Source organism: Dipodomys spectabilis, unplaced genomic scaffold (assembly GCF_019054845.1).
Source record: "Dipodomys spectabilis isolate Male_0828 unplaced genomic scaffold, ASM1905484v1 ptg000600l, whole genome shotgun sequence".
Taxonomy (NCBI): Eukaryota; Metazoa; Chordata; class Mammalia; order Rodentia; family Heteromyidae; genus Dipodomys; species Dipodomys spectabilis.
In genome coordinates, this window is record NW_024871277.1 from 798,532 (window position 1) to 813,365 (window position 14,834).

A 14,834-nucleotide genomic window follows, 5' to 3' on the forward strand; every position below is an offset into this window, starting at 1 on the left:
GTTAACTTTTCATCATCAGTCCCAGGATATGTTTTATAGAGGTTTTGCTCATAATTGCTCCAAACTGTCTATTAATTGCTGAATGATCAAATTGTGGTACTGTCATACAATAGAGAAATGGACAACAAAATAAAGAAACTACTAGTGGCTAGGAAGGTGGCTCAGTGGTAGAGTGCTTGCCTTGCATTCATGAGGCCCTGGGTTCGATTCCTCAGCACCACATAAGCAGAAAAAAAAATTGGAAGTGGTGCTATGGCTTATGTAGTAGAGCACTTGCCTTGAGCTCAAGAGCTGAGGGACGGCACCCAGGCCCAGAGTTTGGGCCCCATGACCGACAAAAAAAGAAGAAAGAAACTGCTGATACAAAAGCATAGAAGAATCTCATATGTTCTATATGGTGAAAGAAACCATACTTAAAGGTTAATTGCACAGAATGATTCAATTTATATAACACTGTAAGAAAGTAAAATGAGAGAAAAGGAAACAGACCAGTGTTTTCAAAATCCTGTTACTTGAGGAAGTACTGAGGAAGTGTGGTGACAGAAGGGTACACAACTTTTTGGGATGATGTAACTTGCTGAACCTTGATTGTAGTAGTGGCTATGTGATTGTATGTATTTGTCAAGATTCATAAAACTGGGGCTGGGAAGGTAGCTAAGTGGTAGAGCACTTGCCTTGAATGCATGAGGCCCTGGGTTCGATTCCTTAGCACCACATAAGCAAAAAGAAAAAAGCCGGAAGTGGCGCTGTGACTCAAGTGGTAGAGCACTAGCCTTGAGCTGAAGAGCTGACGGACAGCGCCCAGGCCCAGAGTTCAGGCCCCACGACCGGACCCAAAAAAAAAAAAAAGATTCATAAAACTATTCATGTATAGTGGACTAATTCAGAGAATGTAAATCAAACTTCAGTAAATCTAACTAAAACTCTGCATGAAATACCAGTTACATCATTATTGCATGCAGAAAAAAAAATAAAGATTAAAAGATTAGTGCTCTACCACTTGAGGCAGAGCTCCACTTCCAGCTTTTTAAATAGTTCATTAGATACAGGAGTCTCATGGACTTTTCTGCCTGGGTTGGGTTGTAATTGCAATCCCGAGATCTCTGCTTCTTAAGTAGCTAGGCTTACAGGTGTGAGCCATGGGCAAAAGCGTAACTCTTTTTCTACTAACAATATCTTCCTTGGTATTACATCCTGTCATACATGTTCTCCATGGAATCTACTATTGTCACTATTTAACACACCTTTCTTACAAAGAAAACATCAAAAAGAAGGTTCACTTTGTAATTATAAATATGGCTATGTGAACAATGGGCTCAACATAGCAATACTAGTTTTCTTGAAAAAAAGATGACATTGGATATAAGTAATTTCCTCTTCATGGAAAAAAATACGCTTTTAATGACTGATTATCCCTTACTATGTGTTGATAAAAAAGAATCACATGATCCTCAAATTTATCTGGTAGCTTGCTCTAAAGAAGTATTTGTGATGTGAGACCTACCATTAGCTCAATGTCACTGCCAATAATATAAAGTTGATCTTCCATAGAGAGCTTCCTGTTTAGGTGAGCAAGCACATAAGTGATCCCAGGTAGACGCACAGCAGGGCTGGTGAGCAGACTGCCCCAGAGGGCACTGTAGAACGCTGACTGGTCAACGGCAGCAGCAACCTTTTCCAACAACGTGTTTGTTCTAAAGGACAAAATAGAGTGGCATTAGAAGGAAAACATTTATTGTCATGCTGACAAGAAAGTAAAATATCTATACACATGCATGCTGCTGAACCCTGGAACAAGCAAGCAGGAATGGAAGAAGAATTACAGTCAATGACTGGCTCCACGATTTAAGTTCTGGATCATAAAATGAAGGGAGCCACAACCAAAACACCACATATCTGTTGTAATTTTAGCTAATAGTAATTCTATCTATCATGTATATCACTGGCTTTCTATAAAATCTTAAGACATCTGTAAGTGCTTGTTTTTTAAATCACCATTATATAGTTCACAGTAACTTCAATGAATTAGATGAGAAACATAAACATATAAATCTATTAAATTTAATATGTAAGTCTATTAAATTTTAGCATAGTACATCAAAAGAGAATTTGAGTCTACATATGATCTGATTTAATACTAATTTCTTCTGAACTCAATTTATCTATATATCTATGTACATAGTACATTTATAAAACCTTTCATAGAACTTGTAGCCATAAAGATCATTGATCAATTTCTATGTTAAATTTAATTGCAAAAAATGGTGATGATTCTATTCTTCTCTGAAGTGAATAGTTTAAGAAAAATTGATTTATAAGCCAAATATAATAATTTCATAATACACTGTGGTACTAAGATTGAACTCAGGGACTGAGGGTTGGCCTTTAGCTTTTTTGCTTAAGACTGGTGCCCTATTACTTAAGCCATAGCTCTATTTCTGGCTTTTCCCAGTGAATTGGAAATAAGAGTAAAGAATTTTTCTGTCCAGACTGGATTTGTTCGAAGTGTGAGCTTCAGATTTCAGCCTCCTGAGTAGCTAGGATTACAAGTGTGAGCTACTGGCACCCTGCTATATTTATAACATTTTATGCAAATAAATTATAAGTTCATAAAACAGAATGATAAGCTTTGAGGAAAAAATTATCTTTTTTTCCAAAGTAGCCAATAAAAATAATTCAATACGTTGTTTTTGCCTTGTGATACAATAAAAATAGCTGTGATACAATAAACTTAATAAATTTAATTTAAATCATTAAGTCTTCTTATGAAGTAATTTTAACATCATCTACTTTTGCTACCAAACAATTTCTATTTTTTAAATAAGAATATCAGCAATGACATAAAATTGTTATAGATATATAACACCATCAAACACTGTCTATAACTATTAGTTTAAAAAATAATTGGGGAACTAGGTGGCTCACGCCTGTAAATCTTAGCTCCTTAGGAGATTGAGATATGAGGATCTAGGTTTGAAGCCAGCCCAGATTCCTATCTCCAATAACCAAAAGCTGTAAGTGGGGCTGTGGCTCAAGTGCTAGAATGCTATCCTTGAGCAAAAAACCCCTTTGACTCTGGGTTCAAGCCCCAGGACTGGGACACACATAAATTGGCTTCAAAACTGATCAGATCATTTTCTTTCAAAAGTCCAAATATTAAAAGTACCAGGTAACCAGTTAGTAAAACAGCATTGTACTTGATGTTGCACATTTTCTCCTGTTAGCAATTTAAAGACTGGCATATGGCCTATTTTCCATTCTTTTCATTAATCTCTATGTCCTATTATATTTTAAATTATGGGTCACAAGTTTTGGAGTGACATATTTACAAGGCTCTGGACCGAGTGCATTTCATTTTACTGTAATAAAATGAAATAGGCTTTATGCTTCTTTTATTGATGAGGAGAATAAAGTTCAAACACGTCAACTTTCCATGCTCACATTGTCCTTACTGTGCTGCTCATCCACCTACATCTATATCTAAATGATGCAGTTATATTTTCAGTATGAACCATGCACTAGATAGAACTTCGAGTCTTACTGAAATGTTGATGGGATAAGTATGGTAAGAATCACTCATTTTAGAGATGCTAAAATATATTTAAAGATGTTTGCTAGCAAGGATGATGTGGTTACACCGTGAAAACAAATATCACATTACCTCTCATAATACTCTGATCCTTCTTCTAAGCCAGGAAGAATACCAGTTAATAATCCTTGTAGACCAGGTTTCAGTGTTTTACCCAAAGGTAAATAATATATCTCATATAAACTCAGCAGTGTTGGTTTCACAGACATAGCAGCATTTGCAAGAAGGGGAAATAATCCAGAGCTGTGTTAAAAAAAAAGATAAAACAATCAAAATAGTGACAAGATTTTAATCCATATGTAATTATGTATATATAACTCCTTTATCTTTTGAATAAATTACACTGACTAGCATAAAATGATTCCTGTATGTATTAACTTACACATTTACTGAATTAGTGCTCTCACCTGCCTGAACTTTATACTTGTAAATCAGCAGTACTTAGGCTCTTTTGCAAAGCTCTCATATTTTCTAATTACAACACAGAATTCTCTTTTCTCTTCAAACCCTTCCCTGTAACTGACACTAAAAAATACAGCCTACTATGTACCCTGCTAATTAAAAGCTAGAAATCTTGAAGCTATTCTTAACCTTTTTGTTATTGTTGTTCAAGGCTAGTGCTCTACCACTTCCGATTATAGCTCTACTTTTGGCTTTTTTGGTACTTACTTGGAAATAAGAATCTCACAGTCTTTCTTGCCCTGACTGGCTGTGAACCACAATCCTCAGATCTGAGATTCCTGAATAGATAGGATTACAGGATGGAGACACCAATGCCTTGCTTATTCTTGACTCTTTTAAAGAATTTTTTTATCCCAACTTTCCATCAATCACTAAGTTTTCTCTCCAAGTCACTTGCCTAGGGTTTGGTTTCTTTGGTGATGAACTTAGAGCCACATACTTGCTAAGTAGGCATAATACCACTTGAGCCATATTATTAGTAATATAATAAATTTTCTCCAGCTCCATAGAGAGACTACCATCATATCTTCACTATCTTGTCATAACAAGTACTGCCCTGAAGTAGCTTCTCTCAGTAAAACTAACTACTCTCATTATTAAGTTTTCTGTTGCCAATGCACTTTTAGCATCTTTTAATCTTTTAAGATTTGGCTACTGGCTATCTGTACAGCCCGTAGACACTAATCAATTTCATTGCACTCTCTACTCCAGCAATATTGAAGGATTCCTTGCTCATTCCTTTCAGAAGCTCTTTTCAGTGTCTAGTCCTTTGCACAAGGTATAATCCAGATATAGTTCCCACCCCTGTACTTACATCTTCTTTGTATGTCTGAGTGATTTCTAAACTTTCAAATTTCATCCTGAATTATTTCCTGGAGAAGACTGTCCCCTAATTATATCAGGCCCCTATATGATATTCTGATAGTACTAATATAGTTTTATTAGAATATTTATCATTTTGATGGGCTAGGAAGGTGACCTAGTGGTAGTATGCTTGCCTTGCATGCATGAGGTCCTGGGTTCCATTCCTCAGCTCCACATACACAGAAAAAGCCAGAAGTAGTGCTGTGGCTCAAGTGGTAGAACACTAGCCTTGAGATGAAGAGCTGAGGGACAGTGCCCAGGCCCAGAGTTCAGGCCCCACGACCGACAAGAAAAAAGAGTATCATTTTGAGTTGTTTTTAAACACCAGAAACCAAGAGACCAGGCTGTCTTTCATTTTTGCATTCAAGTCCCTAGCACTATGTTCTATACTTAGGAAGTGCTTAACAATGGAATTGAGACTCCTGCTCCTAGTTTATATACAGAATAGAAATTACTTTCGATTTTCCACTATCCTGACTCTAATTCTATGCATAGTTTGACCTAAAGCCATAGCCACAGTTTCTGTGGCTTTCCAGTTATGCTGTTGGGGAGCATTGGGCTTTAGTAATCAAAGTCTTCTTACCTACTTCCCTCCTATCACATGCTGCATTTTCTATCGAAGATAGGCCAAAGAATCTAGAATTTGCTTTCCCCAATGTGGGTCATAGAAATTAATCTCTCCTTGTCTTTCTGACTTGAAGGTAGCCATAAAAAATTCCTTTATCTATTTTGCTTGACAGTATATCAGAAGAGCCTATTTGTGACAAGATTCTGACCCTCACCTAGGATTAAGTCATGTTATATATATAGTGTGAACAAACAGGCTTTGCTGGCATCTCCAGCTTATTAGCATTGGCCCATACTTTTTCTCAATCACATGTCTATGTGCTTGCTTATTTTTCAATCATGCCTATGAACTAAAGTGTTCATAAATCCCCAAAGTACAAAGGGGTCAGAAAGCTTCTGGGCAGCACATACACATGGTATCTTTAGAAAGGTAAATAAGAACTCGCCCTCTTACTGAGAGGATCATACATCCCAAATCCACAGGGGTCTTCTGGACCTTGTCCTATGCATCCCTCATCTAGGGTCCTTTATAAGAAGTCAGTGGATTCCTTTACCCCAGTTCAGTCAGCTTCCTCAAAAGAGGGTTGCTGAGGCCCCACATTATAGCCAGTTAGTTGGCCAAAAGTTCTGGAGGCCTAGACTTGCTCCTGGAAGCAGAATTGGAGGCAGCCATCTGCTGAGGAGATGTGATGTGATTTCCAGGTTCAGAACTGAATTGGATCACAGCATGCAAAGCCAGTGTCATTCATAGAGCTACCTGTGTGCTTCCTGGTGGGAAGAAATAATCCCACAGACAATCTGTGTATTCAGGCTTTAGTAGAGGAAATTCAGTCTGAATTTTCTTATTCACAGCCTAGTACACAAGGCCTTAGAAGCCCCAAGTAGTATCATTTGTTTAAAGTTTTAGAAAGACAATTCTGATACTGTATAGAGAACAGAGTATAGGAAGATGGTACATGCCTACAATCCTAGCTACTTGGGAGGCAGAGATTGGGAGGATTTTGATTTGAAATCAGCATGGATAAAAAATTATAAAGACTTCATTCAGCAAACAAGCAAGACTGTAGTGTGTCACTCCAGCAATCACAGCTGTGTGGAAGGTGTAGATATGTGCATCCTGGTTCAAGGCTGGCAACAGTAAAAACCAAGTCCAAAAAAAAAAAAAACTAAAGCAAGAGGGGCTGCAAGTGTGAATCAGATGATAGAGCACTTGTCTAGCAGGCTCAAGTTGGGTTCAAAATCCAGTACCATCAAAGAAAAAAAATGAAGAAAAGCGGTTGTATAAATATCAGGGAGCTAGTGACAAAGCGCAGATGATGCTTAGACTACAAACTGACAGTCAAAGTGCAGAGAAGTAAATGTGTCAGAAGAATAGTGAAGTTACTGAGCATTTTCCACACACAACATTGTTCTGAGTACCTTTCATGTATCAACTTTTTTGTCAGTTGTGGGGTTTGAACTCAGTGCCTAGGTACTGTCCCCGAGCCTCTTTGTGCTCAAGGCTACATTCTACCACTTGAGCCACAGTGCCACTTCCAGTTTTTAGTGGTCAATTGGAGGTTAAGAGTCTCATGTACTTTTCTGCCTGGGCTGGCTTTGAACCACGATCCTCAGATCTCAGCCTCCTGAGTAGCTAGGATTATAGGTGTGAGCCATCAGCACCTGGCTACATGTATCAACTATGAAGTTGGTGATCTTATTTCCCTTTTCAGATGGGGCTACAAACAGAGGTGAGGAAAATGGTCCAAGATCACAGAGCTGGTTTGATGCTATGGCCCCTAGTCTTAACCATGATGAGACAGAACTCATCCTGAGTGACAAGACTGTACCTAGGTGTGAGAAACAGGACATATGTAACTCTGATCTTAGCAGGTGTAAGCGGACAGATGGAGTCAATTACTGACTTTTAGTACAACATAGGATGGGCAAGTATAGAGGGACAGAGAATGAGTTTTTGAACAGGCCAAACTTTAGCATTTTTATGCTTAGATATAACTTATAAGTTTCACCTTATAAATTGTATCTAAATAAAAAACAAGGAAATGTCCTAAGTTTCCCTAACTCATTTAAATCAAATACTTAAGATTTATATAAAAAAACTAAAATTTTAAGGGGGTTTACATTAGTGACATTAGTGTAGGATGCACAAATTAATGTAGTGATATACTTTATTTATATTATGTGTAATTGGTACAATTATTCTTACCTATATAAAAAAAGATCTTTGGCAAGTCGTTTTGGTCCAATGATTTTGAAGATAATTTCGTATGTTTCAAGTGCCTTCCGATGAACTCCTCCTGGTAAGGCTGGATGCAGACACTGAGCTAGACGTTTGCCTATGGTCAGCTTTTTGGGTACTACCTGGTATTTGGCATTATTTTGTAAAACCTAGAAGAAAGAATTTTTATGCAATTGAGAAAAATATTTTATTTCCATTTTCCTACACAGCGTAAGAAATACATTTATAGCCTTTTGTTTCTGTCAGTCCCATCTACCAATGTTTCACTTGAAATTAAAACTTAGGAAGAGTATTAACCTGTTTAAAGCATACTTGATAACATGTTAGAAATATGTGTGTGTTTGTGTGTGTGTGTGTGTGTGTGTATAATTTTTTTTTTTTTTTTTTTGTCGGTCGTGGGGTCTTGAACTCTGGGGCTGGGTGCTGTCCCTCAGCTCTTCAGCTCAAGGCTAGTGCTCTACCACTTGAGCCACAGCACCACTTCCGGTTTTCTGGTGGTTAATTTGGAGAGTCTCACAGACTTTCTTGCCTGGGCTGGCTTTGAACCGAGATCCTAGGATCTCAGCCTCCTGAGTGACTAGGATTACAGGTGTGAGCCACCTGTGCCTGGCAGAAATATATTTTTAATAAAAACCTTATTTTGTAAAACAAACTTAGAGAGAAGCTGTTTCAGATCTTTGCAAATGTTTCCTATCTAACATAAACTAGATGGAATGTTAAATGCTTCATATACACATAAACATATATAAAATGACAACCTGAGTCTGTACAGTGGAAATGTCAGCACTAATCTCCCAGACAAAAGCTGGAGGTGTGGCTCAAAGAGTAAAGCACCTGTCCACTAAGTGTTGAGTTTTGAGTTCAAATCCCAGTACCACCAAAGAAGAGAGTATTTAGAATATTTTCAACAAATATATAAAACTTGCCTTGATAACGGGATCTAAGGTATACTTTTAAAAAGCAACAATCCCATAAAGCCCCCCAAATAGGGTCAAAGTGGGAACGAGGCTCATGTATGTAATCCTAAATACTCAGGAAACATACCTGACAACTGAGCTTCAAAGCCAGCCAAGACATAAAAGTCTTTGAGCCTCCATGTCAATTGATCAGCAAAAAGTTGGACTGGAAGCATGGCTCAAGTGGTAAACTGCCAGTCGTAAGCAAGAAAGCCAAGTGAACATGAGGTCCTGGGTTCAGTCCTTGGTGCCATTTCAGAAGCATGTGCATGTGCACATACACACATATGCACAGTCAAAATGAAAAGCTGAGACCTTATTATAATCACTACGGCAAATACCAATCACATCATAGTCAATCTTCAAGGCCCAGTTGATTGAATACAGAGCTGCCTTTGTAAAAAGTACCAAACTGTAACTAAGGGTTGCCTGGATATAGTGTTTTTGCTGCTACCTGTCATTTTCAAAAGACACAATAATTACTGCTTTCCATTTACAGTTTTTCATTGTGGTATCAAGATCTACAGAAGTTTCCAATGATCAATTATTAGGCCTCAGAGTTAGTGTATTTGCTTCCCAGACTTGTTTTTAATAGATAATAACAATGATAATTACTGTGTTTTTCAAGAAATGTTGTTTCTTGGAATTTGGACTTCTATAGTGCCTAAATGTACAGGCATACAACTCGTTAAATAAAATAGTATTAACAGAAGTAACTTAACATTTGCTGTTTACATTTTCACTTTAAGATTTAAAGAAATCTTAGAATAAATGGATTTCTGATTTATACTCTTCCTATAAAATGAATGAGACAAATACCTTGTTAAGTTTTCCAAGTGCTGATATCAAATCTGCCCATTCACTGGAGTACTCAAAGTTCTTTAGTGCCTTGTCAATTGCAGCGACGTAGTTCCTGTACTTGGGGTCACTCAGTAGCTCCAGCTCCTCTGTGTTCATCCTCCCCTACACAGTGTCCACTAGAAGCCAGCGCCAAAGTCATGCAAAACCATTCCCTGCAACAGAGCATGCCAGAGGGACCAAGTCACAAAATGAAGTACTGACATGGATTCATATAGTCTTGATACAGAGGTAATGGCTAGTTTTAAGATGTGTAAGTGAGAAGCTGTCAACATTCTGATCAGCTAATTCATAGGATGCTGACAGTAGTTGAAGACTGCCCCAGAGAGAATGACTTGTGCATTCCTTCCTAGAAACTGAGAAAATGGCCTTCTTTTTGCAGAAAAGAAATAATGTTGTTTCTGACATGTCTATTGTGAGAACATTTCTGCTACTCTTCTACATTGTTTTGGTTCTAAAATTTAATGACACTGGTTCAAATGCAAACATTAAGGGCAGAGGAGAGTAAAGAAAAAACCCTAGAAAATGGCCTATTTTGAAGATCACTTTATTAAGTAGTAAGTGGGCATCAAATATGAAGGGACATGAGATATTTATTTGGAACACGACCATGTGGCAGTTTAAAATACATCCACAGGATACAGTAAAACAACCAGTACAATTCATTATAGCACTATCATTCCTCTTAACAGATGAATGGATCAAAAATGTAGTATATATACATAATACAATTTTACTCATCCTTTAGAAAGAATGGTAATATATCATTTGTAAAGAAATGGTAAAACCTGGAAAAAGTTAAATGAAGCTGAAGTCAGGTCCAGAGACACAGAAGTTGCATGCTTTCCCTTACATGTGGAAACTAGAATTAGCTTATAAACATATAAATACAATGGGTGGTATGCAAGTGCATACACATGTATTAAATATAGTAGATTCAAAGGAGAACTCAAACTGTGTAATTCCTTAGAAAGGCAAAGTCAAAGCTCAATAAAATAAACACTAGGAAATGAGTACTTGAAAGAGGTAGAGGGGTAGATGAAGAGAAGTATGTGAGTGAAAATGTAGTAAAAATTCAATGCTATCTTCTACAAAATCAAGAAGAGGTATGTTGGAAGGGATGGGTGAGAATGTTGAAAGGGAGGACATTGATCAAGATGCATTGTGTTCATAAACTGCTTTGTTAAATGTACAAGTTGTTTATACAACTAAAAATAATGATAAAGTACATCCACAGATACTTGATGCTCCTTCAAAAAATTACGCCTAACTCCCCAGCCCATGAGCTTGACTTTGTGATTCTATTTTAATGTAAAGAAGAAGACACAAGAGAGTAACAGTCATAGTTCAACTCCCACTTTCCTCTCCTAGGTCATTAGACCTGGGGCAAGCCAGCTGCCACATAAGAACACTTGAAGGAGCTCCATGGAGCCGGTTCCTGGGCCGGGGGACAGAGGCTTTCTGATACAGTCTGAGTGAGCTATCTTAGCCTCAGCCAGGCCTTACTGCAGATCCAATGACAACTTGTTGGTCACCTAATAAAAGATTCCATATCAGAACTATACCCGGCTGAGTCTTTCAATTTATTTCCGAAAGCAAGTTTCCTGTACTATGCTACTGAGGTTGGGAGCAGCATGACACAGCAATAGAAAGTTAACAATAGGATTTATTTGGGCTCAACTTAAAAAATTGTCAATGGATTTTCTCCATTTCTTCTGTATCCTGGTATCTAACTGCCTGCATCTTTCCTTAGAGCTAGGTTCACAAGATCCAGTTTTCAGGGGCTTTGTCACCATATGATGAGGGTAGAACGATCCTCTCAACCAGTGGCATAACAGATACCCACATATAAAACAGGAATGAGTCAACCCTTAATTTGTACAAAGACTGACAACATGGATTGCAGATTTACATGTAACTAGAATTGTAAAACTCTTAAAAATATGGGAGTAAATTTTCATGAAGTAGGGGGAGGCAAAACTTCTGAGAAAAAGTATAAAAAACAAGCAACAAAAGAAAATAAGTAATTAAATTTCATCAAAATTTTTAATTTGATGGTACTGGGCTTTGAACACAAGGCCTCAATGCTTGAAAGGCTGATGTTCTACAACTTCAGCAAAACCTCGCCCAGGGGTGGCCTCTAACAGCAATCCTATAGTATGAGATACTAGTGCCCAGCAAAATTAAACACTTTGTGCTACAAAGGACATAATTAAGAAAGTGAAAAGGGCCAGATGCTGGAGGCTCATGCCTTTAATCCAAGATACTTAGGATGCTGAGATCTGAGGATTGAAGGTTAGCAGATGCAGGAAAGACTGTGGCACTGAAGCTCAAGTGGTAAGCCTTGAGTGAAAAAGCTAAGGGACAGTGCTCAGGCACTGAGCTCAAGCTCCGGTATCTGCACAGGGTTTTTATTCATACACATAACCCTATCATTCACATTTCCATCCCATCTGGGCAAAACTTAAGACTAAGTGTCCACTCTTCACGACTATCCCTACCCAGCCCCCCTGGGTGCTATTCTTTTCTGGCTGTGCCCTGTTTCTTTTTGTCATCTACAGCTTTCTTGTGAAATGACACTTAAAATGTTGATCCTTTACTTGGTACTTTGTGATTCCATCCCTGATTTGGCTCGCTCATTTTACACGAGAGTATTTTAAAATGCACAGATGCTCCAAACTCCTGAAAGCTTCATCACTTCTCCAGACTTGTAAAAATAACACAAAATGTACCACCTTAACCAAGGGTATATCTAGACAGTGTTAAGTATATTCACACTGTAGTACAATCAGCCAGTAAAATCCTGTATCAGTTACGACCCCAGGCCCTCCCTTCCCAGATCTTGGAAACTGTTACTCTGCTTTCTGTTTACCGGATGTGTTTTTGCAAAGGTGACAAGGAAGTTTATAAGAAAAATGACAGAGAAGGAGAGCACGTGGCATAGAGGTACCACACAAAGATAGCACCTCCGCCCAAATCACTGTCTTCCTCCTTACAGAACTTGCCCTAGGGTGACAATGGATGGCTTTCTAGTTCGTGGGTCTCCTTGCTGTTCCCAGGAAAGTTGTGATCCAAAAATTTACTGTCTAATCAGGCAGGTTTTGGTTTATCAGCTTTTCCTACCATCTGCAAGTTTGATAGGCTACCATTCCCCATTTGGCCGCTTTTCTACTAACTTGCTAGCAGTTTTGGGTGGGAAAAGTAGATAGGTTCTACCAGACATGATTGCTTAGAAATGCCTTTTATTCTTCTTGTCTCCAGCCACTCACAAATGAAGTTGGGACCTTTGAAAACCTTGGAATTTAACACTCAGAAGAAGGCATGCTGGGAGAGGAACTCAACTGTTTTGATTTTTTTTTTCAGTTTACTTGCCAATTTTAACTTATTATTTCTTTAAAATACTGTAAGTTCCCTGCTGTCTCTTTTTCTATCTATCCTACCTCACAATTACAAACCCCTAGTGAGCACCAGAAAACTGCAAGAGCTTTCTTTCCATACTGAGACTTAACTGGCCTAGAACATGGCCTGGGCTTTGTTCACGTACCTGACAAGTGATTCTATGTGGAGGCACATTTAGGGACCATGGACTTAATGTTCAAACCTTCTGGGATCCTCAAAATGGGTGCGTGACCGAGAATGGCACACACTCCAGCATTCATCCAGGTCTGCTTTGGTAATGCAGCCTGCCAGTTCAGTTGTCTAAATCCCTACTGCAGTATGAGTCACAGTCCGGCATAACCTGAGTGTGTTCAAAATTCAAATCCTCAGGCCCCTCTTGAAGATGGCTCCAAAGGATTCAGAGGGTGCTCAACACCTGATGGGGCACTGTAGGGCAGGGTGACATGTGTCACCCTGTTATCTGATTGATAACTCTGGGGATAATCCATAGGGCTAGTCAGAAATGACTATCCTCCAAGTTGGTCAGTAACTTCATAATCTCTACGGCATCCTGCTTTTTGTGCAGCTTTCGATTTGTGACTTTTAAAGCCCCAATCACACTCCCCTCACCCCTGCTTTGGTGCAGGGATTTGCAACCCCCAATGTAGGAATGTGCTGGCAGAGGGGGTCAGTGCGGGCGGTTTGCTTGACTGATAGCCAGTAGATCCTGTGCTAGAGAACCAAAGTTGATAAACAATAGAATTAGGTCAATTCTTGTTTACAGGAATCTGACTGTAGATATCTTCTTATAACTGAAGCCATATAATATCTGTCTTTTTAGCTGGCTTATTCCACTTAGCATAATGTCCTTAAGACTCATTCATGTTATAATGCATAAGAATTTCCTTCTTTCCTAAGGCTGAATATTCCCATATATTATGTGTATATACATTTAGATTGTTTCTACCTTTTGACTACCCTGTAATCAACATGGGCATGCAAAAAAAAATATCTCATTCTTTTGGATATATAACCAGAAATAGGATTGCTGGATCACAGGATTCATTTTATTTTTAATTTTGGGGGGAACTACCCTGCTTTTCATAGCAGCTCTATCATTTTACATTACTGTCGACAGCACACAGGGTTCTAGCTTCTGTACATGCTCACCAACAGTTGTTTTTTTATAGTAGTCATTCTAATTTCATAGTGACATTATTGGTTGACAATTTAACAATAAATGTTTATCCAATGGTCCATTTTAAAACTGGGTTGTTACTGTTGAATTGTAGAATTTCTTAATGTATTTTGGCAATTAGCCTCTTATCAGATGTGATTTGTAAATATTTCCTCCTAAGCCATAGTTTGCCTTTTCACTGTTGATAGTGTCCTTCCATACACAGAAAACTTTTAGATTTTTATAATCTTATCTGCCTATCTTTGATTGCCTGTAATTTCCGCAAACCTATGGCAAAACTATGTTCTGAAGCCTTTCTCCCATCTTTTCTCCTACATTTTATTTTAGATCTCTATTTCATTCAGTGTTAATGTCTGTACATGTCAGGGCATCAGGGGTCTAGTTTCATTCTCCTCCACGTATATATGCAGTCTTCCCAGCACTCTGTTGAGAAGACTGATAATCCTATTGGGTTATCTTGGTACTTGAGCTGAAGGTCCTTTGATCATACCTAAGGGCTTTTATTCCAACAATCTCTGTTTGTGTTTATGCCAGTTTGTTTACTATAGCTTTCTACTCTGTTTGAAAGATTTTTATCAAGAGAGTTGCACAAGGGGGGTTTCATTGCAGTAATTCCACCATTATACACTGTACTCCTAAAATCCTCCACCACTCATCCCTCTTAAGACAAGTTTAACGGGTTGTACCATTCTACTTTTACACATGCGTAACATATTCACCCTT

The 14,834-nt window shown here is 38.2% G+C and overlaps 1 protein-coding gene across 2 annotated transcripts in view; it reads right to left on the minus strand.

Annotated features, from left to right (window-relative positions):
- Dop1a (DOP1 leucine zipper like protein A) overlaps positions 1-14,834 on the minus strand; it is a 73,287-nt gene that overhangs the window by 50,715 nt on the left and 7,738 nt on the right. For both annotated transcript variants that reach the window (XM_042671133.1, XM_042671134.1), the window contains exons 2-5: positions 9,497-9,690; positions 7,689-7,870; positions 3,662-3,832; positions 1,505-1,694 (exon numbers count right to left, since the gene is read on the minus strand). In XM_042671133.1, coding sequence (XP_042527067.1) covers positions 1,505-1,694; positions 3,662-3,832; positions 7,689-7,870; positions 9,497-9,634 — 681 coding nt within the window. In that variant the 5' untranslated portion in view covers positions 9,635-9,690. The remainder of the gene's footprint in view (positions 1-1,504; positions 1,695-3,661; positions 3,833-7,688; positions 7,871-9,496; positions 9,691-14,834) is intronic.